Source organism: Carcharodon carcharias, chromosome 27 (genome assembly GCF_017639515.1).
Source record: "Carcharodon carcharias isolate sCarCar2 chromosome 27, sCarCar2.pri, whole genome shotgun sequence".
Lineage (NCBI taxonomy): Eukaryota > Metazoa > Chordata > Chondrichthyes > Lamniformes > Lamnidae > Carcharodon > Carcharodon carcharias.
In genome coordinates, this window is record NC_054493.1 from 4,878,723 (window position 1) to 4,903,043 (window position 24,321).

General features: G+C 59.5%; 1 protein-coding gene across 3 annotated transcripts in view; it reads left to right on the plus strand.

Moving 5' to 3' along the window:
- The window catches only part of LOC121270487 (AP-1 complex subunit gamma-1-like), a 180,740-nt gene that overhangs the window by 143,024 nt on the left and 13,395 nt on the right, over positions 1-24,321 (plus strand). For all 3 annotated transcript variants that reach the window (XM_041175809.1, XM_041175811.1, XM_041175810.1), the window contains exons 13-17: positions 11,539-11,593; positions 12,459-12,581; positions 15,034-15,123; positions 17,844-17,971; positions 20,081-20,185. In XM_041175809.1, coding sequence (XP_041031743.1) covers positions 11,539-11,593; positions 12,459-12,581; positions 15,034-15,123; positions 17,844-17,971; positions 20,081-20,185 — 501 coding nt within the window. The remainder of the gene's footprint in view (positions 1-11,538; positions 11,594-12,458; positions 12,582-15,033; positions 15,124-17,843; positions 17,972-20,080; positions 20,186-24,321) is intronic.

Below are 24,321 nucleotides of genomic sequence, written 5' to 3' on the forward strand. Positions count from 1 at the left end.
TGAGGAAGTTGGAGTGAGGGAAGGGGTGAGGTGAGGGTGTGAGGGAAGGGGTGAGGTGTGGGAGTGAGGGATGGGGTGGGGTGTAGGAATGAGGGAAGGGGTGAGGTGTGGGAGTGAGGGAAGGGGTGAGGTTAGGGAGTGAGGGAAGGGGTGAGGTGTGGGAGTGAGGGAAGGGGTGAGGTTAGGGAGTGAGGGAAGGGGTGAAGTGTGGGAGTGAGGGACGGGGGTGAGGTGTGGGTGTGAGGGAAGGGGTGACGGTGTTGGAGGGAGGGAAGAGGTGAGGTGAGGGAGTGAGGGAAGGGGTGAGGTGTGGGAGTGAGGGACGGGGTGAGGTGTGGGTGTGAGGGAAGGGGTGAGGGTGTGGGAGTGAAGGAAGGGTTGAGGTGAGGGAGTGAGGGAAGGGGTGAGGGTGAGGGAGTGAGGGAAGGGGTGAGGTGTGGGAGTGAGTGAAGGGGTGAGGTGTTGGAGTGAGGGAAGGGGTGAGGTGAGGGAGTAAGGGATGGGGAGAGTTGAGGGAGTGAGGGATTGCGTGAAGTGAGGGAGTGAGGGAAGTGGTGAGGGTGAGGGACTGGGGGAAGCGTTGAGGTGTGGGAGTGAGGGAAGGGGTTAGGTGAGGGAGTGAGGGATGGGGTGAGTTGTGGGTGTGAGGGAAGGGGTGAGGGTGTGGGAGTGAAGGAAGGGTTGAGGTGAGGGAGTGAGGGAAGGGGTGAGGGTGAGGGAGTGAGGGAAGGGGTGAGGTGTGGGAGTGAGTGAAGGGGTGAGGTGTTGGAGTGAGGGAAGGGGTGAGGTGAGGGAGTAAGGGATGGGGAGAGTTGAGGGAGTGAGGGATTGCGTGAAGTGAGGGAGTGAGGGAAGTGGTGAGGGTGAGGGACTGGGGGAAGCGTTGAGGTGTGGGAGTGAGGGAAGGTGTGAGGTGTGGAGTTAGGCAAGGGGTGAGGTGAGGGTGTGAGTAAGAGGTGAGGGTGAGGGAGTGAGGGAAGGTGTGAGGTGTGGGAGTGAGGGATGGGGTGAGGTGTGGGTGTGAGGGAAGGGGGGAGGGTGTTGGAGTGAGGGAAGGGGTGAGGTGAGGGTGTGAGGGAAGGGGTGAGGGAAGGGGTGAGGTGAGGGTGTGAGGGATGGGGTGAGGTGTGGGTGTGAGGGAAGGGGGGAGGGTGTTGGAGTGAGGGAAGGGGTGAGGTGTGGGAGTGAGGGAAGGGGTGAGGTTTGGGAGTGAGGGAAGGGGTGAGTGTGAGGCAGTGAGTGAAGGGGTGAGGGTGTTGGAGTGAGGGAAGGGGTGAGGTGTGGGAGTGAGGGAAGGGGTTAGGTGAGGGAGTGAGGGATGGGGTGAGTTGTGGGTGTGAGGGAAGGGGTGAGGGTGTTGGAGTGAGGGAAGGGGTGAGGTGAGGGAGTGAGGGAAGGGGTGTGGGTGAGGGTGTGAGGGAATGGGTGAGGTGTGGGAGTGAGGGAAAGGGTGAGGTGTGCGAGTGAGGGAAAGGGTGAGGTGTGGGAGTGAGGGAAAGGGTGAGGTGTGCGAGTTAGGGAAGGGCTAAGGGTCTTGGAGTGAGGGAAGGGGTGAGTGTGAGGCAGTGAGTGAAGGGGTGAGGGTGTTGGAGTGAGGGAAGGGGTGAGGGTGTGGGAGTGAGGGAAGGGGTGAGGGTGTGGGAGGGAGGGAAGGGGTGAGGTGAGGGAGTGAGGGAAGGGGTGAGGTTGGAGTGAGGGAAGGGGTGAGGGGAGGGAGTGAGGGAAGGGGTGAGGGGTGGGATTGAGTGAAGGGGTGAGGTGTGGGATTGAGGCAAGGGGTGAGGGTGTGGGAGTGAGGGAAGGGGTAAGGGTGAGGGAGTTAGGGAAGGGGTGAGTTTGGAGTGAGGGAAGGGGTGAGGTGAGGGAGTGAGGGAAGGGGTGAGGTTTGGGAGTGAGGGAAGGGGAGAGGTGTGCGAGTGAGGGAAGGGGAGAGGTGAGGGAGTGAGTGAAGGGGTGAGGTGTTGGAGTGAGCGAAGGGGTGAGGTGAGGGAGCAAGGGACGGGGAGAGTTGAGGGAGTGAGGGATTGCGTAAAGTGAGGGAGTGAGGGAAGTGTTGAGGGTGAGGGACTGGGGGAAGCGTTGAGGTGTGGGAGTGAGGGAAGTGTTGAAGGTGAGGGACTGGGGGAAGCGTTGAGGTGTGGGAAAGAGGGAAGTTGTGAGGTGTGGAGTTAGGCAAGGGGTGAGGTGAGGGTGTGAGTAAGAGGTGAGGGTGAGGGAGTGAGGGAAGGTGTGAGGTGTGGGAGTGAGGGAAGGGGTGAGGTGAGGGTGTGAGGGAAGGGGTGAGGTGAGGGAGTGAGGGAAGGGGTGAGGTGAGGGTGTGAGGGAAGGGGTGAGGTGTGGGAGTGAGGGACGGGGTGGGGTGTAGGAATGAGGGAAGGGGTGAGGTGAGGGAGTGAGGGAGGGGGTGAGGCGTGGGAGTGAGGGACGGGGTGAGGTGTGGGTGTGAAGGAAGGGGTGAGGGTGTTGGAGTGAGGGAAGAGGTGAGGTGAGGGAGTGAGGGAAGGGGTGAGGTGTGGGAGTAAGGGACGGGGTGAGGAGTGGGTGTGAAGGAAGGGGTGAGGGTGTGGTAGTGAGGGAAGGGGTGAGGTGTGGGTGTGAGGGAAGGGGTGAGGGTGTGGGAGTGAGGGAAGGGTTGAGGTGAGGGAGTGAGGGAAGGGGTGAGGGTGTGGGAGTGAGGGAAGGGGTGATGGTGTGGGAGTGAGGGAAGGGGTGAGGTGAGGGAGTGAGGGAAGGGGTGAGGTGTGCGAGTGAGGGAAGGGCTAAGGGTCTTGGAGTGAGGGAAGGGGTGAGGGTGAGGCAGTGAGGGAAGAGGTGAGGTGTGGGAGTGAGGGAAGGGGTGAGGGTGTGGGAGTGAGGGAAGGGGTGAGGTGTGGGAGTGAGGGAAGGGGTGAGGGTGTGGGAGTGAGGGAAGGGGTGAGGTGAGGGAATGAGGGAGGGGTTGAGGTGTGGGAGTGAGGGAAGGGGTGAGGGTGAGGGAGTGAGGGAAGGGGTGAGGGTGTTGGAGTGAGGGAAGTGGTGAGGGTGTGGGGGTGAGGGAATGGGTGAGGGTGTTGGAGTGAGCGAAGGGGTGAGGTGAGGGATTGAGGGAAGGGGTGAGCTGTGGGAGTGAGGGAAGGGGTGAGGGTGAGGGAGTGAGGGAAGGGGTGAGGGTGTTGGAGTGAGGGAAGGGGTGAGGGTGTGGGAGTGAGGGAAGGGGTGAGGGTGTGGGAGTGAGGGAAAGGGTGAGGTGTGCGAGTGAGGGAAGGGGTGAGGGTGTTGGAGTGAGGGAAGGGGTGAGGTGTGCGAGTAAGGGAAGGAGTGAGGGTGTTGGAGTGAGGGAAGGGGTGAGGGTGTGGGATTGAGGGTAGGGGTGAGGGTGAGGTTGTGAGGGAAGGGGAGAGGTGTGGGAGTGAGGGAAGGGGTGAGGGTGTGGGAGTGAGGGAAGGGGTGAGGTGAGGGAATGAGGGAAGGAGTGAGGTGTGGGACTGATGGAAGGGGTGAGGTGTGGGAGTGAGGGAAGGGGTGAGGGTGTGCGAGTGAGGGAAGGGGTGAGTTGAGGGAGTTAGGGAAGGGGTGAGGTGTAGGAGTGAGGGAAGGGGTGAGGTGTGGGAGTGAGGGAAGGGGTGAGGTGAGGGAGTGAGGGAATGGGTGAGGGTGATTGAGTGAGGGAAGGGGTGAGGTGTGGGAGTGAGGGAAGGGGTGAGGTGTAGGAGTGAGGGAAGGGGTGAGGTGTGGGAGTGAGGGAAGGGGTGAGGTGAGGGAGTGAGGGAATGGGTGAGGGTGATTGAGTGAGGGAAGGGGTGAGGTAAGGGAGTGAGGGAAGGGGTGAGGTGAGGGAGTGAGGGAAGGGGTGAGGTGAGGGAGTGAGGGAATGGGTGAGGTGTGGGAGTGATGGAAGGGGTGAGGTGAGGGCGTGAGGGAAGGGGTGAGGTGAGGGAGTGAGGGAAGGGGTGAGGTGAGGGATTGAGGGAAGGGGTGAGGTTGTTGGATTGAGGGAAGGGGTGAGGTTGTTGGATTGAGGGAAGGGGTGAGGGTGTGGGAGTGAGGGGATTGTGAGGTGTGCGAGTGAGGGAAGGGGTGAGGTGTGCGAGTGAGGGAAGGGGTGAGGTGTGGGAGTGAGGGAATGGGTGAGGTGAGGGAGTGAGGGAAGGGGTGAGGTGTGGGAGTGAGGGAAGGGGTGAGGGTGTTGGAGTGAGGGAAGGGGTGAGGTGAGGGAGTGAGGGAAGGGGTGAGGTGTGGGAGTGAGGGAAGGGGTGAGGGTGTTGGAGTGAGGGAAGGGGTGAGGTTTGGGAGTGAGGGAAGGGGTGAGGGTGTTGGAGTGAGGGAAGGGGTGAGGGTGTTGGAGTGAGGGAAGGGGTGAGGTTGTGGGAATGAGGGAAGGTGTGAGGTGACGGAGTGAGGGAAGGGGTGAGTTGAGGGAGTTAGGGAAGGGGTGAGGTGAGGGAGTGAGGGAATGGGTGAGGTGTGGGAATGAGGGAAGGGGTGAGGGTGTGGGAGTGAGGGAAGGGGTGAGGTGAGGGAGTGAGGGAATGGGTGAGGTGAGGGATTGAGGGAAGGGGTGAGGTTGTTGGATTGAGGGAAGGGGTGAGGGTGTGTGAGTGAGGGAAGGGATGAGGTGTGGAAGTGAGGGAAGGGTTGAGGGCGAGGGAGTGAGGGAACGGGTGAGGTGAGGGAGTGAGGGAAGGGTTGAGGGCGAGGGAGTGAGGGAATGGGTGAGGTGAGGGAGTGAGGGAAGGGGTGATGTCAGGGAATAAGGGAAGGGCTGAGGTGAGGGAGTGAGGGAAGGGGTGAGGGTGAGGGAGTGAGGGAAGGTGTGAGGTGAGGGTGTGAGGGACGGGGAGAGATGAGGGAGTGAGGGAAGTGGTGAGGGTGAGGTACTGGGGGAAGCGTTGAGGTGTGTGTGTGAGGGAAGGGGTGAGGTGTGGAGTTAGGCAAGGGGTGAGGTGAGGGAGTGAGGGAAGGGGTGAGGGTGTGGGAGTGAGGGAAGGGGTGAGGTGTGGAGTTAGGCAAGGGGTGAGGTGAGGGAGTGAGTAAGGGGTGAGGGTGAGGGAGTGAGGGAAGGTGTGAGGAGTGGGAGTGAGGGAAGGGGATAGGTGAGGGAGTGAGGGAAGGGGTGAATTGAGGGAGTGAGGGAAGGGGTGTGATGTGTGAGTGAGGGAAGGGATTAATTGAGGGAGTGAGGGAAGGGGTGTGATGTGTGCGTGAGGGAAGGGGTGAGGTGTGGGAGTGAGGGAAGGGGTGAGGGTGAGGAAGTGAGGGAAGGTGTGAGGTGTGGGAGTGAGGGACGGGGTGAGGTGAGGGTGTGAGGGAAGGGGTGAGGGTGTTGGAGTGAGGGAAGGGGTGAGCTGTGGGAGTGAGGGAAGGGGTGAGGTGAGGGAGTGCGGGAAGGGGTGAGGTGAGGGAGTGAGGTAATGGGTGAGGGTGATTGAGGGAGGGAAGGGGTGAGGTTGTTGAGGTGAGTGAAGGTGTGAGGTGTGGGAGTGAGGGACGGGGTGAGGTGTGGGTGTGAGGGAAGGGGTGAGGGTGTGGGAGTGAGGGAAGGGGTGAGGTGAGGGAGTGAGTAAGGGGTGAGGGTGAGGGAGTGAGGGACGGGGTGAGGTGAGGGAGTGAGGGAAGGGGTGAGGGTGTTGGAGTGAAGGAACGGATGAGGTGAGGGAGTGAGGGAAGGGGTGAGGTCAGGGAGTGAGGGAAGGGGTGAGGTGTGGGAGTGAGGGAAGGGGTGAGGGTGTGGGAGTGAGGGAAGGGGTGAGGGTGTGGGAGTGAGGGAAGGGGTGAGGTGTGGGAGTGAGGGAAGGGGTGAGGTGAGAGAATGAGGGAAGGCGTGAGGGTGAGGGAGTGAGGGAAGGATTGAGGTGTGGGAGTGAGGGAAGGCGTGAGGTGTGGGAGTGAGGGAAGGGGTGAGGGTGTGGGAGTGAGGGAAGGGGTGAGGGTGTGGGAGTGAGGGAAGGGGTGAGGTGAGGGATTGAGGGAAGGGGTGAGGTTAAGGGAGTGAGGGAAGGGGTGAGGGTAAGGGAGTGAGGGAAGGGGTGAGGTGTGGGAGTGAGGGAAGGGGTGAGGGTAAGGGAGTGAGGGAAGGGGTGAGGTGTGGGAGTGAGGGAAGGGGTGAGGGTGTGGGAGTCAGGGAAGGGGTGAGGGTGAGGGAGTTAGGGAAGGGGTGAGTCGTGGGAGTGAGGGAAGGGGTGAGGTGAGGGATGAGGGAAGGGGTGAGGGTGAGGGAGTGAGGGAAGGGGTGAGGGTGTCGGAGTGAGGGAAGGGTTGAGATGAGGGAGTGAGGGAAGGGGTGAGGTGTGGGAGTGAGGGAAGGGGTGAGGTGAGGGAGAGAGGGACGGGGAGAGATGAGGGAGTGAGGGATTGCGTGAGGTGAGGGAGTGAGGGAAGTGGTGAGGGTGAGGGACTGGGGGAAGCGTTGAGGTGTGGGAGTGAGGGAAGGGGTGAGGTGAGGGAGTGAGGGAAGGGGTGAGGGTGAGGGAGTGAGGGAAGGGGTGAGGTGTGGAGTTAGGCAAGGGTTGAGGTGAGGGAGTGAGTAAGGGGTGAGGGTGAGGTAGTGAGGGAAGGTGTGAGGTGTGAGAGTGAGGGACGGGGTGAGGTGTGGGAGTGAGGGAAGGGGTGAGGTGAGGGTGTGAGGGACGGGGAGAGATGAGGGAGTGAGGGATTGCGTGAGGTGAGGGAGTGAGGGAAGTGGTGAAGGTGAGGGACTGGGGGAAGCGTTGAGGTGTGGGAGTGAGGGAAGGGGTGAGGTGAGGGAGTGAGTAAGGGGTGAGGGTGAGGGAGTGAGGGAGGCTGTGAGGTGAGGAAGTGAGGGAAGGGGTGAATTGAGGGAGTGAGGGAAGGGGTGTGATGTGTGAGTGAGGGAAGGGGTGAGGTGTGGGAGTTAGGGAAGGGGTGAGGGGGTTGGAGTGAGCGAAGGGGTGAGGTTGTTGGAGTGAGTGAAGGGGTGAGTTGTGGTTGTGAGGGAAGGGGTGTTGTGAGGGAGTGAGGGAAGGGGTGAGGGTGTGGGAGTGAGGGAAGTGGTGAGGTGAGGGAGTGAGTAAGCGGTGAGGGTGAGGGAGTGAGGGACGGGGTGAGGTGTGGGTGTGAGGGACGGGGTGAGGGTGTTGGAGTGAGGGAAGGGGTGAGGTGAGGGATTGAGGGAAGGGGTGAGGTTAAGGGAGTGAGGGAAGGGGTGAGGGTAAGGGAGTGAGGGAAGGGGTGAGGTGTGGGAGTGAGGGAAGGGGTGAGGGTAAGGGAGTGAGGGAAGGGGTGAGGTGTGGGAGTGAGGGAAGGGGTGAGGGTGTGGGAGTCAGGGAAGGGGTGAGGGTGAGGGAGTTAGGGAAGGGGTGAGTCGTGGGAGTGAGGGAAGGGGTGAGGTGAGGGATGAGGGAAGGGGTGAGGGTGAGGGAGTGAGGGAAGGGGTGAGGGTGTCGGAGTGAGGGAAGGGTTGAGATGAGGGAGTGAGGGAAGGGGTGAGGTGTGGGAGTGAGGGAAGGGGTGAGGTGAGGGAGAGAGGGACGGGGAGAGATGAGGGAGTGAGGGATTGCGTGAGGTGAGGGAGTGAGGGAAGTGGTGAGGGTGAGGGACTGGGGGAAGCGTTGAGGTGTGGGAGTGAGGGAAGGGGTGAGGTGAGGGAGTGAGGGAAGGGGTGAGGGTGAGGGAGTGAGGGAAGGGGTGAGGTGTGGAGTTAGGCAAGGGTTGAGGTGAGGGAGTGAGTAAGGGGTGAGGGTGAGGGAGTGAGGGAAGGTGTGAGGTGTGAGAGTGAGGGACGGGGTGAGGTGTGGGAGTGAGGGAAGGGGTGAGGTGAGGGTGTGAGGGACGGGGAGAGATGAGGGAGTGAGGGATTGCGTGAGGTGAGGGAGTGAGGGAAGTGGTGAGGGTGAGGGACTGGGGGAAGCGTTGAGGTGTGGGAGTGAGGGAAGGGGTGAGGTGTGCAGTTAGGCAAGGGGTGAGGTGAGGGAGTGAGTAAGGGGTGAGGGTGAGGGAGTGAGGGAAGCTGTGAGGTGAGGAAGTGAGGGAAGGGGTGAATTGAGGGAGTGAGGGAAGGGGTGTGATGTGTGAGTGAGGGAAGGGGTGAGGTGTGGGAGTTAGGGAAGGGGTGAGGGGGTTGGAGTGAGCGAAGGGGTGAGGTTGTTGGAGTGAGTGAAGGGGTGAGTTGTGGTTGTGAGGGAAGGGGTGTTGTGAGGGAGTGAGGGAAGGGGTGAGGGTGTGGGAGTGAGGGAAGTGGTGAGGTGAGGGAGTGAGTAAGCGGTGAGGGTGAGGGAGTGAGGGACGGGGTGAGGTGTGGGTGTGAGGGACGGGGTGAGGGTGTTGGAGTGAGGGAAGGGGTGAGGTGAGGGAGTGAGGGAAGGGGTGAGGTGTGGAATTGAGGGAAGGGGTGAGGTGTGGGATTGAGGGAAGAGTTGAGGTGTGCGAGTGAGGCAAGGGGTGAGGTGAGGGATTGAGGGAAGGGGTGAGGTGTGGGAGTGAGGGAAGGGGTGAGATGTGGGAGTGAGGGAAGGGGTGAGGGTGTGGGAGTGAGGGAAGGGGGATGGTGAGGGAGTGAAGGAAGGGGTGAGGTGTGGGAGTGAGGGAAGAGGTGAGGGTGAGGGTGTGAGTGAATGGGTGAGGTGTGGGAGTGAGTGAAGGGGTGAGGTGAGGGAGTGAGGGAAGGGGTGAGTTGTGGGAGAGAGGGAAGGGGTGAGGTGTGGGAGTGAGGGAAGGGGTGAGGTGTGGGAGTGAGGGAAGGGGTGAGGGTGTGGGAGTGAGGGAAGGGGTGAGGGTGAGGGATTGAGGGAAGGGGTGAGTTGTGGTAGAGAGGGAAGGGGTGAGGTGTGGGAGTGATGGAAGTGGTGAGGGTGTGGGATTGAGGGATTGGGTGAGGGTGTGGGAGTGAGGGATTGGGTGAGGGTGTGGGAGTGAGGGAAGGGGTGAGTTGTGGGAGTGAGGGAAGGGGTGAGGGTGTTGGAGTGAGCGAAGGGGTGAGGTTGTTGGAGTGAGTGAAGGGGTGAGTTGTGGTTTTGAGGGAAGGGGTGATGTGAGGGAGTGAGGGAAGGGGTGAGGGTGTGGGAGTTAGGGAAGGGGTGAGGTGAGGGAGTGAGTAAGCGGTGAGGGTGAGGGAGTGAGGGACGGTGTGAGGTGTGGGTGTGAGGGAAGGGGTGAGGGTGAGGGAGTGAGGGAAGGTGTGAGGTGAGGGAGTGAGTAAGGGGTGAGGTGAGGGAGTGAGGGACGGGGTGAGGTGTGGGAGTGAGGGAAGGGGCGAGGGTGTGGGAGTGAGGGAAGGGGTGAGGTTTGGGAGAGAGGGAAGGGGTGAGGGTGTGGGAGTGAGGGAAGGGGTGAGGGTGTGGGAGTGAGGGAAGGGGTGAGGTGAGGGAGTGAGGGAAGGGGTGAGGGTGTGGGAGTGAGGGAAGGGGTGAGGTGTGGGAGTGAGGGAAGGGGTGAGGTGTGGGAGTGAGGGAAGGGGTGAGGTGAGGGAGTGAGGGAAGGGGTGAGGGTGTTTGAGTGAGGGAAGGGGTGAGGTGAGGGAGTGAGGGAATGGGTGAGGGTGATTGAGTGAGTGAAGGGGTGAGGTGAGGGAGTGAGGGAAGGGGTGAGGTGAGGGATTGAGGGAAGGGGTGAGTTCAGGGAGTGAGGGAAGGGGTGAGGGTGTGGGAGTGAGGGAAGGGGTGAGGTGTGGGAGTGAGGGAAGGGGTGAGGTGTGGGAGTGAGGGAAGGGGTGAGTGTGTTGGAGTGAGGGAAGGGGTGAGGTGTGCGAGTGAGGGAAGGGGTGAGGGTGTTGGAGTGAGGGAAGGGGTGAGGGTGTGGGATTGAGGGAATAGTTGAGGTGTGCGAGTGAGGGAAGGGGTGAGGTGAGGGATTGAGGGAAGGGGTGAGTTCAGGGAGTGAGGGAAGGGTTGAGGTGTGGGAGTGAGTGAATGGGTGAGCTGAGGGAGCGAGGGAAGGGGTGAGATGATGGAGTGAGGGAAGGGTTGAGGTGTGCGAGTGAGGAAAGTGCAGCGGGTGAGGGAGTGAGGGAAGGTGTGAGGTGTGGGAATGAAGGAAGGGGATAGTTGAGGGAGTGAGGGAAGGGGTGAAGTGAGGGAGTGAGGGAAGGGGTGAGGTGTGGGAGTGAGGGAAGGGGTGAGTTGTGGGAGTGAGGGAAGGGGTGAGGTGAGGGAGTGAGGGAAGGGGTGAGGTGATGGAGTGAGGGAAGGGGTGAGGGAAGGGGTGAGGTGTGGGAGTGAGGGAAGGGGTGAGTTGTGGGAGTGAGGGAAGGGGTGAGGTGAGGGAGTGAGGGAAGGGGTGAGGTGAGGGAGTGAGGGAAGGGTTGAGGGTGTGGGAGTGAGGGAACGGGTGAGGTGAGGGAGTTAGGGAAGGGGTGAGGTTGGAGTGAGGGAAGGGGTGAGGTGTGGGAGTGCAGGAAGGGGTGAGGGTGTGGGAGTGAAAGAAAGGGGTGAGGGTGTGGGATTGAGGGAAGGAGTGAGGGTGTTGGAGTGAGGGAAGGGGTGAGGTGAGGCAGTGAGGGAAGTGGTGAGGTCTGGGAGTGAGGGAAGTGGTGAGGTGAGGGAGTGAGGGACGGGGAGAGATGAGGGAGTGACGGATTGCCTGAGGTGAGGGAGTGAGGGAAGTGGTGAGGGTGAGGGACTGGGGGAAGCGTTGAGGTGTGGGAGTGAGGGAAGGGCTGAGGTGTGGAGTTAGGCAAGGGGTGAGGTGAGGGAGTGAGTAAGGGGTGAGGGTGAGGGAGTGAGGGAAGGTGTGAGGTGTGGGGGTGAGGGACGGGGTGAGGTGTGGGTGTGAGGGAAGGAGTGAGGGTGTTGGAGTGAAGGAAGGGGTGAGGTGTGGGAGTGAGGGAAGTGGTGAGTTGTGGGAGAGAGGGAAGGGGTGAGGTGTGGGAGTGAGGGAAGGGGTGAGGTGATGGAGTGAGGGAATGGGTGAGGGTGATTGAGTGAGGGAAGGGGTGAGGGTGTTGGAGTGAGTGAAGGGGTGAGGTGTGGGAGTGAGGGAAGGGGTGAGGTGAGGGAGTGATAGAAGTGGTGAGGGTGTGGGAGTGATGGAAGGGGTGAGGTGATAGAGTGAGGGAAGGGGTGAGGTGAGGGAGTGAGGGAAGGGGTGAGGTGAGGGAGTGAGGGAAGGGGTGAGGTTGTTGGATTGAGGGAAGGGGTGAGGTGTGCGGGTGAGGGAAGGGGTGAGTGTGTGGGAGTGAGGGAAGGGGTGAGGGTGTGGGAGTGAGGGAAGGGGCGAGGTGTGGGATGGAGGGAAGGGCTGAGTGAGGGAGTGAGGGAAGGGCTTATTGTGAGGGAGTGAGGGAAGTGGTGAGGTGTGGGAATGAGGGAAGGGGTGAGTTGTGGGAGTGAGGGAAGTGGTGAGGTGGGGGTGTGAGGGAAGGGTTGAGGGTGAATGAGTGAGGGCAGGGATGACGGTGAGGGAGTGAGGGAAGAGGTGAGGTGAGGGAGTGAGGGAAGGGGTGAGGTGCGGGAGTGAGAGAAGGGGTGAGGTGTGGGAGTGAGGGAAGGGGTGAGGGTGTGGGAGTGAGAGAAGGTGTGAGGGTGAGGGGGTGAGGGAAGGGGTGAGGATGAGGGATTGAGGGAAGGGGTGAGGCGAGTGCTGAAGCTTCTCCCTCTCCATCCACAGGTATTCCCCCTCAAAGCGCTGGCACATTGACACCATCATGAGAGTCCTGACCACAGTGAGTAACCTCCCTCTGCAGAGGGATCCTCGGACCCGCCTCAACCCTCGGCCCAGAAACACCTCAACCTCCAAATTCACATCGGTGTTCCCAATCCCTCCCCTCGACTCACACACTCACTATCTCCCTAACGTCCTCCAGTCCCTACAACCCTCCTAATCTCTGTAACCTCCTCCAGCCTCCTACACCCCTCCCTATCTCTGTAAACTCCTCCAGCCCCCTACACCCCTCCCTATCTCTGTAACCTCCTCCAGCCTCCTACACCCTTCCCTATCCCTGTAACCTCCTACAGCCCCCTACACCCCTCCCTATCTCTGTAACCTCCTCCAGCCTCTATACCCCTCCCTATCTCTGTAACCTCCTCCAGTCCCTACACCCCTCCCTATCTCTGTAACCTCCTCCAACCCCCTACACCCCTCCCTATCTCTGTAACCTCCTCCAGCCCCCTACAACCCTCCGAGATCTCCTTTTATGGCTGGTCACGTCTTGGCTTCTGGAAAGTTCCTTGGAATTGGCACTCTTTCCGACACCTTCACCCTCTCCCTAAAGTGCGGAGCCCAGGACTGGACACAACGCTCCAGCTGTGGCCAAACTCGTGTCTTATACAAGTTCAACATAACCTCCCCGCTCCTTGTACCCTCTGCCCCTGTTAATAAAGCCCAGGACGCTGTCTGCTTCATTCACCGCTATCCCCACCTGTCCTACCACCCCCGATTGATCTGTACGCAGAAATGCCCAGCTCTCTCTGCTGCAGACTCACCCACCTCCCCATGTCGAAGTGTCCCCTTTATTTTATATAAACGTCTCTCCGCGTTCCAGCCACCGAAACGTACGGGGTACACATCTCTGATTTTGTCTGGCGCAGGCAGGCAGCTATGTCCGGGACGATGCAGTTCCCAACCTCATCCAACTGATCACCAGTGCCGGGGATTTACACGCTTATACGGTGCACACACTCTACACAGCGCTGGAAATGGACATCTCCCAGGTAAGGGGACAGAACCCAGCTCCCGCTCTCCTGGTACCCCCCACCCCCACCTCCCCCTGACGCTGTCAGACGATAATCCCAGCACGTCTGCCGTCAGAGGAGGGGATAGAGAGAGAGAGAGAGCGAGGTGGAGGGACACAGAGAGAGAGAGAGAGAGAAGGTGACAGACTAAGGGAGAGAGTGAGGGACAAAGTGGGAGAGAAAGGGGGAAAGAGGCAAAGGGAGAGAGACAGAGAGGGAGAGACAGACAGAGACAGAGAGAGACAGAGACAAGGAAAGACAGAGAGGGACAGTGGAAGAGAGAGAGAGAGAGACAGAGAGAGAGACAGAGAGATACAGAGAGAGACAGAGAGAGAGAGACAGAGATACAGAGAGAGAGACAGAGCGAGAGACAGAGAGAGAGAGAGACAGTGAGAGAGAGACAGCGAGAGAGAGAGAGACAGACAGACAGAGAGAAACAGAGACAAGGAGAGACAGAGAGAGACATTGGGAGAGAGAGAGAGACAGAGAGAGAGAGAGACAGAGAGATACAGAGAGAGAGAGAGAGACTGTGAGAGAGAGAGTGCAAGGAGAGAGAGACAGTGGAAGAGAGAGAGAGACAGAGATCCAGAGAGAGAGAGAGAGACAGAGAGAGACAGTGGAAGAGAGAGAGAGACAGAGAGAGAGTGAAATACAGAAAGAGACAGAGACAGGGACAGTGCAGAGAGAGAGAGAGACTGAGAGAGAGACAGAGAAAGAGAGAGAGTGAGGGAGCAAGAGGCAGACAGAGACAGGAAGAGAGAGAAACAGAAAGAGACAGAGAGAGAAAGAGACACAGAGGGAGATAGAGGTGCAGAGAGAGAGAGAGAGGGACACGAAGCAAGAGAGACAGAGACAAAGGGAGAGAGAGATACAGAGAGAGAGAGAGAAAGAGAGAATGAGACAGGGAGAGAGAGGCAAACTGAGAGAATGGAGAGAGAAACAGACAGAGATCGCAAGAGTGGAGAGACGTGGAGAAGTCAAGAGTGGCAGAGCAAAACACAGAGATACTGAGATGGTGGCAGAATTGCAGACAGCAAGGTCAGAAATAGAGATGGTGCTCCCTCAGCACTGACCCTCCGACAGTGCGGCTCTCCCTCAGCACTGACCCTCCGACAGTGCGGCTCTCCCTCAGCACTGACCCTCCGACAGTGCGGCTCTCCCTCAGCACTGACCCTCCGACAGTGCGGCTCCTCCCTCAGCGCTGACCCTCCGACAGTGCAGCTCTCCCTCAGCACTGACCCTCCGACAGTGCGTCTCTCCCTCAGCACTGACCCTCTGACAGTGCGGCTCTCCCTCAGCACTGACCCTCCGACAGTGCGGCTCTCCCTCAGCACTGACCCTCCGACAGTGCAGCTCTCCCTCTGCACTGACCCTCCGACAGTGCGGCTCTCCCTCAGTACTGACCCTCCGACAGTGCGGCTCCCCCTCAGCACTGACCCTCCGACAGTGCGGCTCTCCCTCAGCACTGACCCTCCGACAGTACGGCTCCCCCTCAGCACTGACCCTCCGACAGTGCGGCTCTCCCTCAGCACTGACCCTCCGACAGTGAAGCTCTCCCTCAGCACTGACCCTCCGACAGTGCGGCTCTCCCTCAGCACTGACCCTCCGACAGTGCGGCTCTCCCTCAGCACTGACCCTCCGACAGTGCGGCACTCCCTCAGCACTGACCCTCCGACAGTGCGGCTCTCCCTCAGCACTGACCCTCCGACAGTGCGGCTCTCCCTCAGCACTGACCCTCCGATAGTGCGGCTCTCCCTCAGCACTGACCCTCCGACAGCGTGGCTCTCCCTCAGCATTGACCCTCCCACAGTGCGGCTCTCCCTCAGCACTGACCCTCCGACAGTGCGGCTCTCCCTCAGTACTGACCCTCAGACAGTGCGGCTCTCCCTCAACACTGACTCTCCGACAGTGCGGCTCTCCCTCAGCACTTACCCTCTGACAGTGCGGCTCTCCCTCAGCACTGACCCTCCGACAGTGCGGCTCTCCCTCAGTACTGACCCTCCGATAGTGCGGCTCTCCCTCAACACTGACCCTCCGACAGTGCGGCTCTCCCTCAGTACTGACCCTCAGACAGTGCGGCTCTCCCTCAACACTGACTCTCCGACAGTGCGGCTCTCCCTCAGCACTTACCCTCTGACAGTGCGGCTCTCCCTCAGCACTGACCCTCCGACAGTGCGGCTCTCCCTCAGCGTTGACCCTCCGACAGTGCGGCGTTCCCTCAGTACTGACCCTCTGACAGTGCGGCACTCCCTCAGCACTGACCCTCTGACAGTGCGTCTCTCCCTCAGCACTGACCCTCCAACAGTGTGGCTCTCCCTCAGCACTGACCCTCCGACAGTGCAGCGCGCAGTCTCTCCGCTGGTACTGTCTTCTCTCTGCATAGTAATATTGATGCTATGTCACTAACCTCTCCTCTGTTCTGTCTGTGTAGCAGCCGCTGGTCCAAGTGGCCTCATGGTGTATTGGGGAATATGGGGACCTCCTCATTTCTGGAAAATGTGAGGAGGTGGAACCTATCCAGGTCAGTACATATCCCAGCGGATCCACTTTCAAATTTCCTATCACATTACATGTGTGTGTGTGTCTGTGTGTGTGTGTGTGTGTGTGTGTCAGTGTGTGTGTGTCTGTGTGTGTGTGTCTGTGTGTGTGTGTGTGTGTGTGTGTCAGTGTGTGTGTGTGTGTGTGTGTGCGTGTGTGTGTGTGTCTGTGTGTGTGTGTGTGTGTGTGTGTGTGTGCGTGTGTGTGTGTGTCAGTGTGTGTGTGTCTGTGTGTGTGTGCATGTCTGTGTGTGTGTGTCAGTGTGTGTGTGTGTGTGTGTGAGTGTCTGTGTGTGTGTGTGTGTGTGTCAGTGTGTGTGTGTGTGTGCGTGTGTGTGTGTGTCTGTGTGTGTGTGTGTCAGTGCGTGTGTGTGTGTGTGTATCTGTGTGTGTGTGTGTCTGTGTGTGTGTGCATGTCTGTGTGTGTGTGTGTGTGTCAGCATGTGTGTGTGTGTGTGTCTGTGTGTGTGTGTGAGTGTTTGTGTGTGTGTCAGTGTGTGTGTGTGTGTGTGTGTGTTGGTGTGTGTGTGAGTGTGTCAGTGTGTGTGTGTGTGTGTCTGTTTGTGTGTGTGTCAGCATGTGTGTGTCAGTTTGTGCATGTCAGTGTGTGCTTGTGTGTGTCAGTGCGTGTGTGTGTGTCTGCGTGTGTGTGTGTGTCTGTGTGTGCGTGTGTGTGTCTGCGTGTGTGTGTGTGTGTGTGTCAGTGTGTGTGTGTCAGTGCGTGTGTGTGTATCTATGTGTGTGTGTGTGTGTCAGTGTGTGTGTGTGTCAGTGTGTGTGTATTTCAGGGTGTGTGTGTGTGTGTCAGTGTGTGTGTGTGTCTGTTTGTGTGTGTGTCAGCATGTGTGTGTCAGTTTGTGCATGTCAGTGTGTGCTTGTGTGTGTCAGTGCGTGTGTGTGTCTGCGTGTGTGTGTCTGTGTGTGCGTGTGTGTGTCTGCATGTGTGTGTGTGTGTGTGTGTGTCAGTGTGTGTGTGTCAGTGCGTGTGTGTGTATCTATGTGTGTGTGTGTGTCAGTGTGTGTGTGCGTCAGTGTGTGTGTATTTCAGGGTGTGTGTGTGTGTCAGTGTGTGTGTCAGTGTGTGTGTGTGTCTGTTTGTGTGTGTGTCAGCATGTGTGTATCAGTTTGTGCATGTCAGTGTGTGTGTGTGTGTGTGTCAGTGTGTATGTGTGTCTGCGTGTGTGTGTGTGTGTCTGTGTGCGTGTGTGTGTGCCTGTGTGCGTGTGTGTGTCAGTGTGTGTGTATTTCAGGGTGTGTGTGTGTGTCTGTGTGTGTGTGTGTGTGTCAGTGTGTGTGTGTGTTTCAGGGTGTGTGTGTGTCAGTGTGTGTGTGTCAGTATTTGTGTGTGTCTGTGTGTGTGTTTGTGTGTGTGTGTGTGTGTGTGTCAGCGTGTGTGTGTGTCTATGTGTGTGTGTGTGTCAGCGTGTGTGTGTGTGTGTGTCAGCGTGTGTGTGTGTCTATGTGTGTGTGTGTCAGCGTGTGTGTGTGTGTGTCAGCGTGTGTGTGTGTGTGTGTCAGCATGTGTGTTTGAGTGTTAAACTATCTGGAAAGAATAATTATATGTTGATATTTCATACTGGATGTCAATGAGACAAGGAAGTATTGAATGAACGGCATGGCACTAGGAAGTTCTGAGGGACAAAGCGACCTTGGCGTGTGTGTGTGTGTCCATAGATCTCTGAAGGAGGAGAGACATGTTAGTGGGGGCGGTGAAAAAGGCACAGGAGACACTTGCCTTTATCAATCGAGGCACAGATGACAAAAGTAGGGAGGTGATGTTGGAGTTGTGTAGACCCTTGGTCAGGCCACAGCTGGAGTACTGGGTGCAATTCTGGTCACCACATGATAGGAAGGATGTGATTGCACTGGAGGGGGTGCAGAGGAGATTCACCAGGATGTTGCCTGGGGGATGAAACATTTAAGTTACGGAGAGAGGTTCGGATAGACTTGGATTGTTTTCGTTGGAGCAGAGAAGACTGAGGGGCGACCTGATCGAGGTGGACAAGATTATGAGGGGCACGGACAGGGTGGGTAGGGGAGCAGCTGTTCCCCTTAGTTGAAGGGACAGTCACGAGGGGGGCATCAGTTCAAGGTGAGGGGGCAGGAGGTTTAGGGAGGGGGGGATGTGAGGAGAAACTTTTTTACCCAGTGGGTGGTGAGGGTCTGGAATGGGCTGCCTGGGAGGGTGGTGGAGGGTGGGTTACCCTCACATCCTTTACAAAGCCCCTGGATGAGCGCTTGGCACCTCGTAATGTTCAAGGCGGTGGGGGCCAAGCGCTGGTCAACGGGGGTTAGGGAGGTAGGTCAGGGGGTTTCTCACGGTGTCGGGTGCAGAGTCGATGGGCCGAAGGGTCTCTTCTGCACTGTGCGATGATTCTGAGAAGATTTGCCCTTCTCCTCGATAAGCCAGGTTTGATCATCCTCGTGCTGTTGATTGGAGGGATCCGGGCGAGGAGCGCTCACTCCGAGATGAATGGGTAGAGCAGGGATTTGGCCGGGAAGCGAGCTGCGGGGGCGTGGGGGGGGGTGGTGGGGGGATATCACTGGAATATACGTTGTGAGTGGTGGAGCCAGTGGGAAGAGGCTGGAGGTGGGACCTCCCACTCCGGTCCCTCGCGCCCTCTGCCTCTGTGAATTTTAACCGTCTCCACTGTCTGCCATTTCTACCCCCCCCCCCCACCCCACCAACAAAACTCTGGAACAGGTGACAGAGGATGAGGTCCTGGATGTGCTGGAGACTGTCCTCCAATCACATATGTCCCTGCCGGCGACGCGAGGCTACGCGATGACAGCCCTCATGAAACTCAGCACCCGGATTCACGAGAACGTGGAGTGAGTGATCACAGCCTCGCGAGGGGGATTCACGGGGCACTGGTCAGGTCCAAGGTTGCGGGGGGCGGTAGTTACACAGGGTTACAAACAGTGGAAATCTCCCTCTACACCGTCTCCATCAAACACTCCCAGGACAGGTACAGCACGGGGTTAGATACAGAGTAACGCTCCCGCTACACTGTCCCCATCAAACACTCCCAGGACAGGTACAGCACGGGCTTAGATACAGAGTAAATCTCCCTCTACACTGTCCCCATCAAACACTCCCAGGACAGGTACAGGAAAGGGTTAGATACAGAGTAAATCTCTCTCTACAGTGTCCCCATCAAACACTCCCAGGAAAGGTACAGCACGGGGTTGGATACAGAGTAAATCTCCCTCTACACTGTCCCCATCAAACACTCCCAGGACAGAGACAGCACGGGGTTAGATACAGAGTAAATCTCCCTCTACACTGTCCCCATCAAACACTCCCAGGACAGGTACAGCACGGGGTTAGATACAGAGTAACGCTCCCGCTACACTGTCCCCATCAAACACTCCCAGGACATGTACAGCACGGGGTTAGAGTGGGGGTGGGGATTGCGATATTTGGGGTAATGTACTGAGGGTGATGGGGACGTGTTTGAAGAGGGCTATGGGTGTGAAGGAGTGTGTTGGGACCTGATCTTCCTGAGCCGCGGGGCTGAAGGCCCTCAGGGAGGTGACTGCTGGTGTGGGACAGCCCTGAGGCTCACTCCGGCCGGTAGTCACCCAGAGACCTGGTCTTGAGGCCCACACGGGTATGGATAGGCTGCTGTCCCTCTCTCTCTGTCTCTCTGTCTCTCTCTCTGTCCCTCTCTCTCTGTCTCTCTGTCCCTCTCTCTCTGTCCCTCTCTCTCTGTCCCTCTCTCTCTGTCTCTCTGTCCCTCTCTCTCTGTCCCTCTCTCTCTGTCCCTCTCTCTCTGTCCCTCTCTCTCTGTCTCTCTGTCTCTCTCTGACCCTCTCTCTCTCTCTCTGTCTCACTCTTTGTCTCTCACTCTCTGTCTCTCTGTCTCTCTCTCTCACTCTGTCTCTCACTCTCTGTCCCTCTCTCTCTGTCTCTCTGTCTCTCTCTCTGTCCCTCTCTGTCTCTCTCTGTCTCTCTCTCTCTCTGTCTCACTCTGTCTCTCTCTCTCTGTCTCACTCTCTCTCTGTCTCTCTCTCTCTGTCTCTCTCTCTGTCTTTCTCACTCTGTCTCTCTCTCTCTTTCTCACTCTGTCTCTCTCTCTGTCTCTCTCTCTCTGTCTCTCTCTTTGTCTCACTCTGTCTCTCTGTCTCTCTCTCTGACTCTCTCTCTGTCTCACTCTGTCTCTCTCTCTGTCTCTCTCTCTTTGTCTCTCACTCTCTGTCTCTCTCTCCCTCTGTCTCTCTCTCCCTCTGTCTCCCTGTCTCTCTCTCTCTCTCTCTCTGTCTCTCTCTGTCTCTCTCTCTCTGTTTCTCTGTCTCTCTCTCTGTCTCTCTCTCTCTGTCTTTCTCTCCCTCTGTCTCTCTGTCTCTGTCTCTCTGTCTCTCTCTGTCTCTCTCTCTCTGTTTCTCTCTCTGTCTCTCTCTCTGTCACTCTCCCTCTCTCTCTCTGTCTCTCTCTCTGTCTCTCTCTCTGTCTCTCTCTCTGTCTCTCTCTGTCTCTGTCTCTCTCTCTGTCTCTCTCTCTGTCACTCTCCCTCTCTCTCTCTGTCTCTCTCTCTGTCTCTCTCTCTCTCTCTCTCTGTCTCTCTTTCTCTCCGTCTCTCTCCCTCTCTCTGTCACTCTCCCTCTCTCTCTCTGTCTCTCTCTCTCTCTCTGTCTCTCTCTGTCTCTCTCTCTGTCTCTCTCTGTCTCTGTCTCTCTCTCTGTCTCTCTCTCTGTCACTCTCCCTCTCTCTCTCTGTCTCTCTCTCTGTCACTCTCCCTCTCTCTCTCTGTCTCTCTCACTCTCTCTGTCTCTCTCTGTCTCTCTCTCTCTCTCCCTCTCTCTCCCTCTCTCTGTCTCTCACTCTCTCTCTCTGTCTCTCTCTCTCTCTCTCTGTCTCTCTCTGTCTCACACTCTCTCTCTCCCTCCCTCCCTCTCTCCCCCGGGTGACCCTGCTCCGATTTCTCCCCCTCCCCACAGCCGAATCCGGAGAGTGGTGTCGATCTATGGGAGTTGCCTGGATGTGGAGTTGCAGCAGCGAGCGGTGGAGTACAATGCTCTCTTCAAGAAATACGACCACATGAGGTGAGTCTTGAGGGGCCGGAGGCCGAGGTCAGGGGGTCACAGTCCGGGCTCTGTCTCTGGGAGGGTGTGAGGGGGGGTTACAATCCGGGTTCTGTCTCTGGGAGGGGGTGAGGGGGGGTCACAGTCCGGGCTCTGTCTCTGGGAGGAGGTGAGGGGGGGTCACAGTCCAGGCTCTGTCTCTGGGAGGAGGTGAGGGGGGGGTCACAGTCCAGGCTCTGTCTCTGGGAGGAGGTGTGAGGGGGGGTCACAGTCCAGGCTCTGTCTCTGGGAGGAGGTGAGGGGGGGTCACAGTCCAGGCTCTGTCTCTGGGAGGAGGTGAGGGGGGGGTCACAGTCCAGGCTCTGTCTCTGGGAGGAGGTGTGAGGGGGGGTCACAGTCCAGGCTCTGTCTCTGGGAGGGGGTGAGGGGGGGTTACAGTCCAGGCTCTGTCTCTGGGAGGGTGTGAGGGGGGGTTACAGTCCAGGCTCTGTCTCTGGGAGGAGGTGAGGGGGGGTCACAGTCCAGGCTCTGTCTCTGGGAGGAGGTGAGGGGGGGTCACAGTCCGGGTTCTGTCTCTGGGAGGAGGTGAGGGGGGTTACAGTCCAGGCTCTCTCTCCGGGAGGAGGTGAGGAGGTCACAGTCCGGGTTCTGTCTCTGGGAGGAGGTGAGGGGGGGTTACAGTCCAGGCTCTGTCTCCGGGAGGGGGTGAGGGGGGGTTACAGTCCAGGCTCTGTCTCTGGGAGGGTGTGAGGGGGGGTTACAGTCCAGGCTCTGTCTCCGGGAGGAGGTGAGGGGGGGTCACAGTCCAGGCTCTGTCTCCGGGAGGAGGTGAGGGGGGGTCACAGTCCAGGCTCTGTCTCTGGGAGGAGGTGAGGGGGGGTCACAGTCCAGGCTCTGTCTCTGGGAGGAGGTGTGAGGGGGGGTCACAGTCCGGGCTCTGTCTCCGGGAGGAGGTGAGGGGGGGTCACAGTCCAGGCTCTGTCTCTGGGAGGGGGTGAGGGGGGGTCACAGTCCAGGCTCTGTCTCTGGGAGGAGGTGTGAGGGGGGGTTACAGTCCGGGCTCTGTCTCTGGGAGGGTGTGAGGGGGGGTCACAGTCCAGGCTCTGTCTCTGGGAGGAGGTGAGGGGGGGTCACAGTCCAGGCTCTGTCTCTGGGAGGGGGTGAGGGGGGGTCACAGTCCAGGCTCTGTCTCTTGGAGGAGGTGTGAGGGGGGGTTACAGTCCAGGCTATGTCTCTGGGAGGGTGTGAGGGGGGGTTACAGTCCAGGCTCTGTCTCTGGGAGGGGGTGAGGGGGGGTCACAGTCCGGCTCTGTCTCTGGGAGGAGGTGAGGGGGGGTCACAGTCCAGGGCTATGTCTCTGGGAGGAGGTGTGAGGGGGGTTACAGTCCAGGCTCTGTCTCTGGGAGGGTGTGAGGGGGGATCACATTCCAGGCTCTGTCTCTGGGAGGAGGTGTGAGGGGGGGTCACAGTCCAGGCTCTGTCTCTGGGAGGGTGTGAGGGGGGGTCACAGTCCAGGCTCTGTCTCTGGGAGGGGGTGAGGGGGGGTCACAGTCCAGGCTCTGTCTCCGGGAGGGGGTGAGGGGGGGTTACAGTCCGGGCTATGTCTCTGGGAGGAGGTGAGGGGGGATCACAGTCCAGGCTCTGTCTCTGGGAGGAGGTGTGAGGGGGGGTTACAGTCCAGGCTCTGTCTCTGGGAGGGTGTGAGGGGGGGTCACAGTCCAGGCTCTGTCTCTGGGAGGAGGTGAGGGGGGGTCACAGTCCGGGCTATGTCTCTGGGAGGGGGTGAGGGGGGGTTACAGTCCGGGCTCTGTCTCCGGGAGGGGGTGAGGGGGGGTTACAGTCCGGGCTCTGTCTCTGGGAGGAGGTGAGGGGGGGTCACAGTCCAGGCTCTGTCTCTGGGAGGGGTGTGAGGGGGGGTCACAGTCCAGGCTCTGTCTCTGGGAGGGGGTGAGGGGGGGTCACAGTCCAGGCTCTGTCTCCGGGAGGGGGTGAGGGGGGGTTACAGTCCGGGCTATGTCTCTGGGAGGAGGTGAGGGGGGGTTACAGTCCAGCCTCTGTCTCTGGGAGGGGGTGAGGGGGGGTCACATTCCAGGCTCTGTCTCTGGGAGGAGGTGTGAGGGGGGGTCACAGTCCAGGCTCTGTCTCTGGGAGGAGGTGAGGTGGGGTTACAGTCCAGGCTCTGTCTCCGGGAGGAGGTGAGGGGGGGTTACAGTCCAGGCTCTGTCTCCGGGAGGAGGTGAGGGGGGATCACAGTCCAGGCTCTGTCTCTGGGAGGAGGTGAGGGGGGGTTACAGTCCAGGCTCTGTCTCCGGGAGGAGGTGAGGGGGGGTCACAGTCCAGGCTCTGTCTCTGGGAGGGGGTGAGGGGGGGTCACAGTCCAGGCTCTGTCTCTGGGAGGGTGTGAGGAGGGGTCACTGTCCGGGCTCTGTCTCTGGGAGGAGGTGTGAGGGGGGGTTACAGTCCAGGCTCTGTCTCTGGGAGGGGGTGTGAGGGGGGGTCACAGTCCAGGCTCTGTCTCCGGGAGGAGGTGAGGGGGGGTCACAGTCTGGGCTATGTCTCTGGGAGGAGGTGAGGGGGGGTCACAGTCCAGGCTATGTCTCTGGGAGGAGGTGAGGGGGGGTCACAGTCCAGGCTATGTCTCTGGGAGGAGGTGAGGGGGGGTTACAGTCCAGGCTCTGTCTCTGGGAGGAGGTGAGGGGGGGTCACAGTCCAGGCTCTGTCTCTGGGAGGAGGTGAGGTGGGGTTACAGTCCAGGCTCTGTCTCTGGGAGGAGGTGAGGGGGGGTCACAGTCCGGGCTCTGTCTCTGGGAGGAGGTGAGGGGGGTCACAGTCCAGGCTCTGTCTCTGGGAGGAGGTGAGGTGGGGTTACAGTCCAGGCTCTGTCTCCGGGAGGAGGTGAGGGGGGTTACAGTCCAGGCTATGTCTCTGGGAGGAGGTGAGGGGGGATCACAGTCCAGGCTCTGTCTCTGGGAGGAGGTGTGAGGGGGGGGTTACAGTCCAGGCTCTGTCTCTGGGAGGGGGTGAGGGGGGTTACAGTCCAGGCTCTGTCTCTGGGAGGAGGTGAGGGGGGGTCACAGTCCAGGCTCTGTCTCCGGGAGGAGGTGAGGGGGGATCACAGTCCAGGCTCTGTCTCCGGGAGGAGGTGTGAGGGGGGGTCACAGTCCAGGCTCTGTCTCTGGGAGGAGGTGAGGGGGGGTCACAGTCCAGGCTCTGTCTCTGGGAGGAGGTGTGAGGGGGGGTCACAGTCCGGGCTCTCTCTCCGGGAGGAGGTGTGAGGGGGGGTCACAGTCCAGGCTCTGTCTCTGGGAGGAGGCGAGGGGGGGTCACAGTCCAGGCTCTCTCTCCGGGAGGAGGTGAGGGGGGGTCACAGTCCAGGCTCTGTCTCTGGGAGGGGGTGAGGGGGGGTCACAGTCCAGGCTCTGTCTCTGGGAGGAGGTGAGGGGGGGTCACAGTCCAGGCTCTGTCTCCGGGAGGAGGTGAGGGGGGGTTACAGTCCAGGCTCTGTCTCTGGGAGGAGGTGAGGGGGGGTCACAGTCCAGGCTCTCTCTCCGGGAGGAGGTGAGAAGGGGTCACAGTCCAGGCTCTGTCTCCGGGAGGAGGTGAGGGGGGATCACAGTCCAGGCTCTGTCTCCGGGAGGAGGTGTGAGGGGGGGTTACAGTCCAGGCTCTGTCTCCGGGAGGAGGTGAGGGGGGATCACAGTCCAGGCTCTGTCTCCGGGAGGAGGTGTGAGGGGGGGTCACAGTCCAGGCTCTGTCTCTGGGAGGAGGCGAGGGGGGGTCACAGTCCAGGCTCTCTCTCTCGGGAGGAGGGTGAGGGGGGGTCACAGTCCAGGCTCTGTCTCCGGGAGGAGGTGAGGGGGGTTACAGTCCAGGCTCTCTCTCCGGGAGGAGGTGAGGGGGGTCACAGTCCGGGTTCTGTCCTTTGCTCTCAGTGGGACTGAGAGAGACTGTGTGACGCAGTTTGTGTATATCTCCGCTGGATGGTGATGTGTCGAGTGATGTCTCAGGTATCAGCGCTGGGCCCTCAGCTCCTTACAACCGATATCAGTGACTGGGATGAAGGGGCCGGAGGTGTAGTTGCCAAATTTGCTTATGACCCAAAATAAGTAGGAAAGTAAATTGTGAACAGGACATTAGGAGGCTACACTGGGACGGAG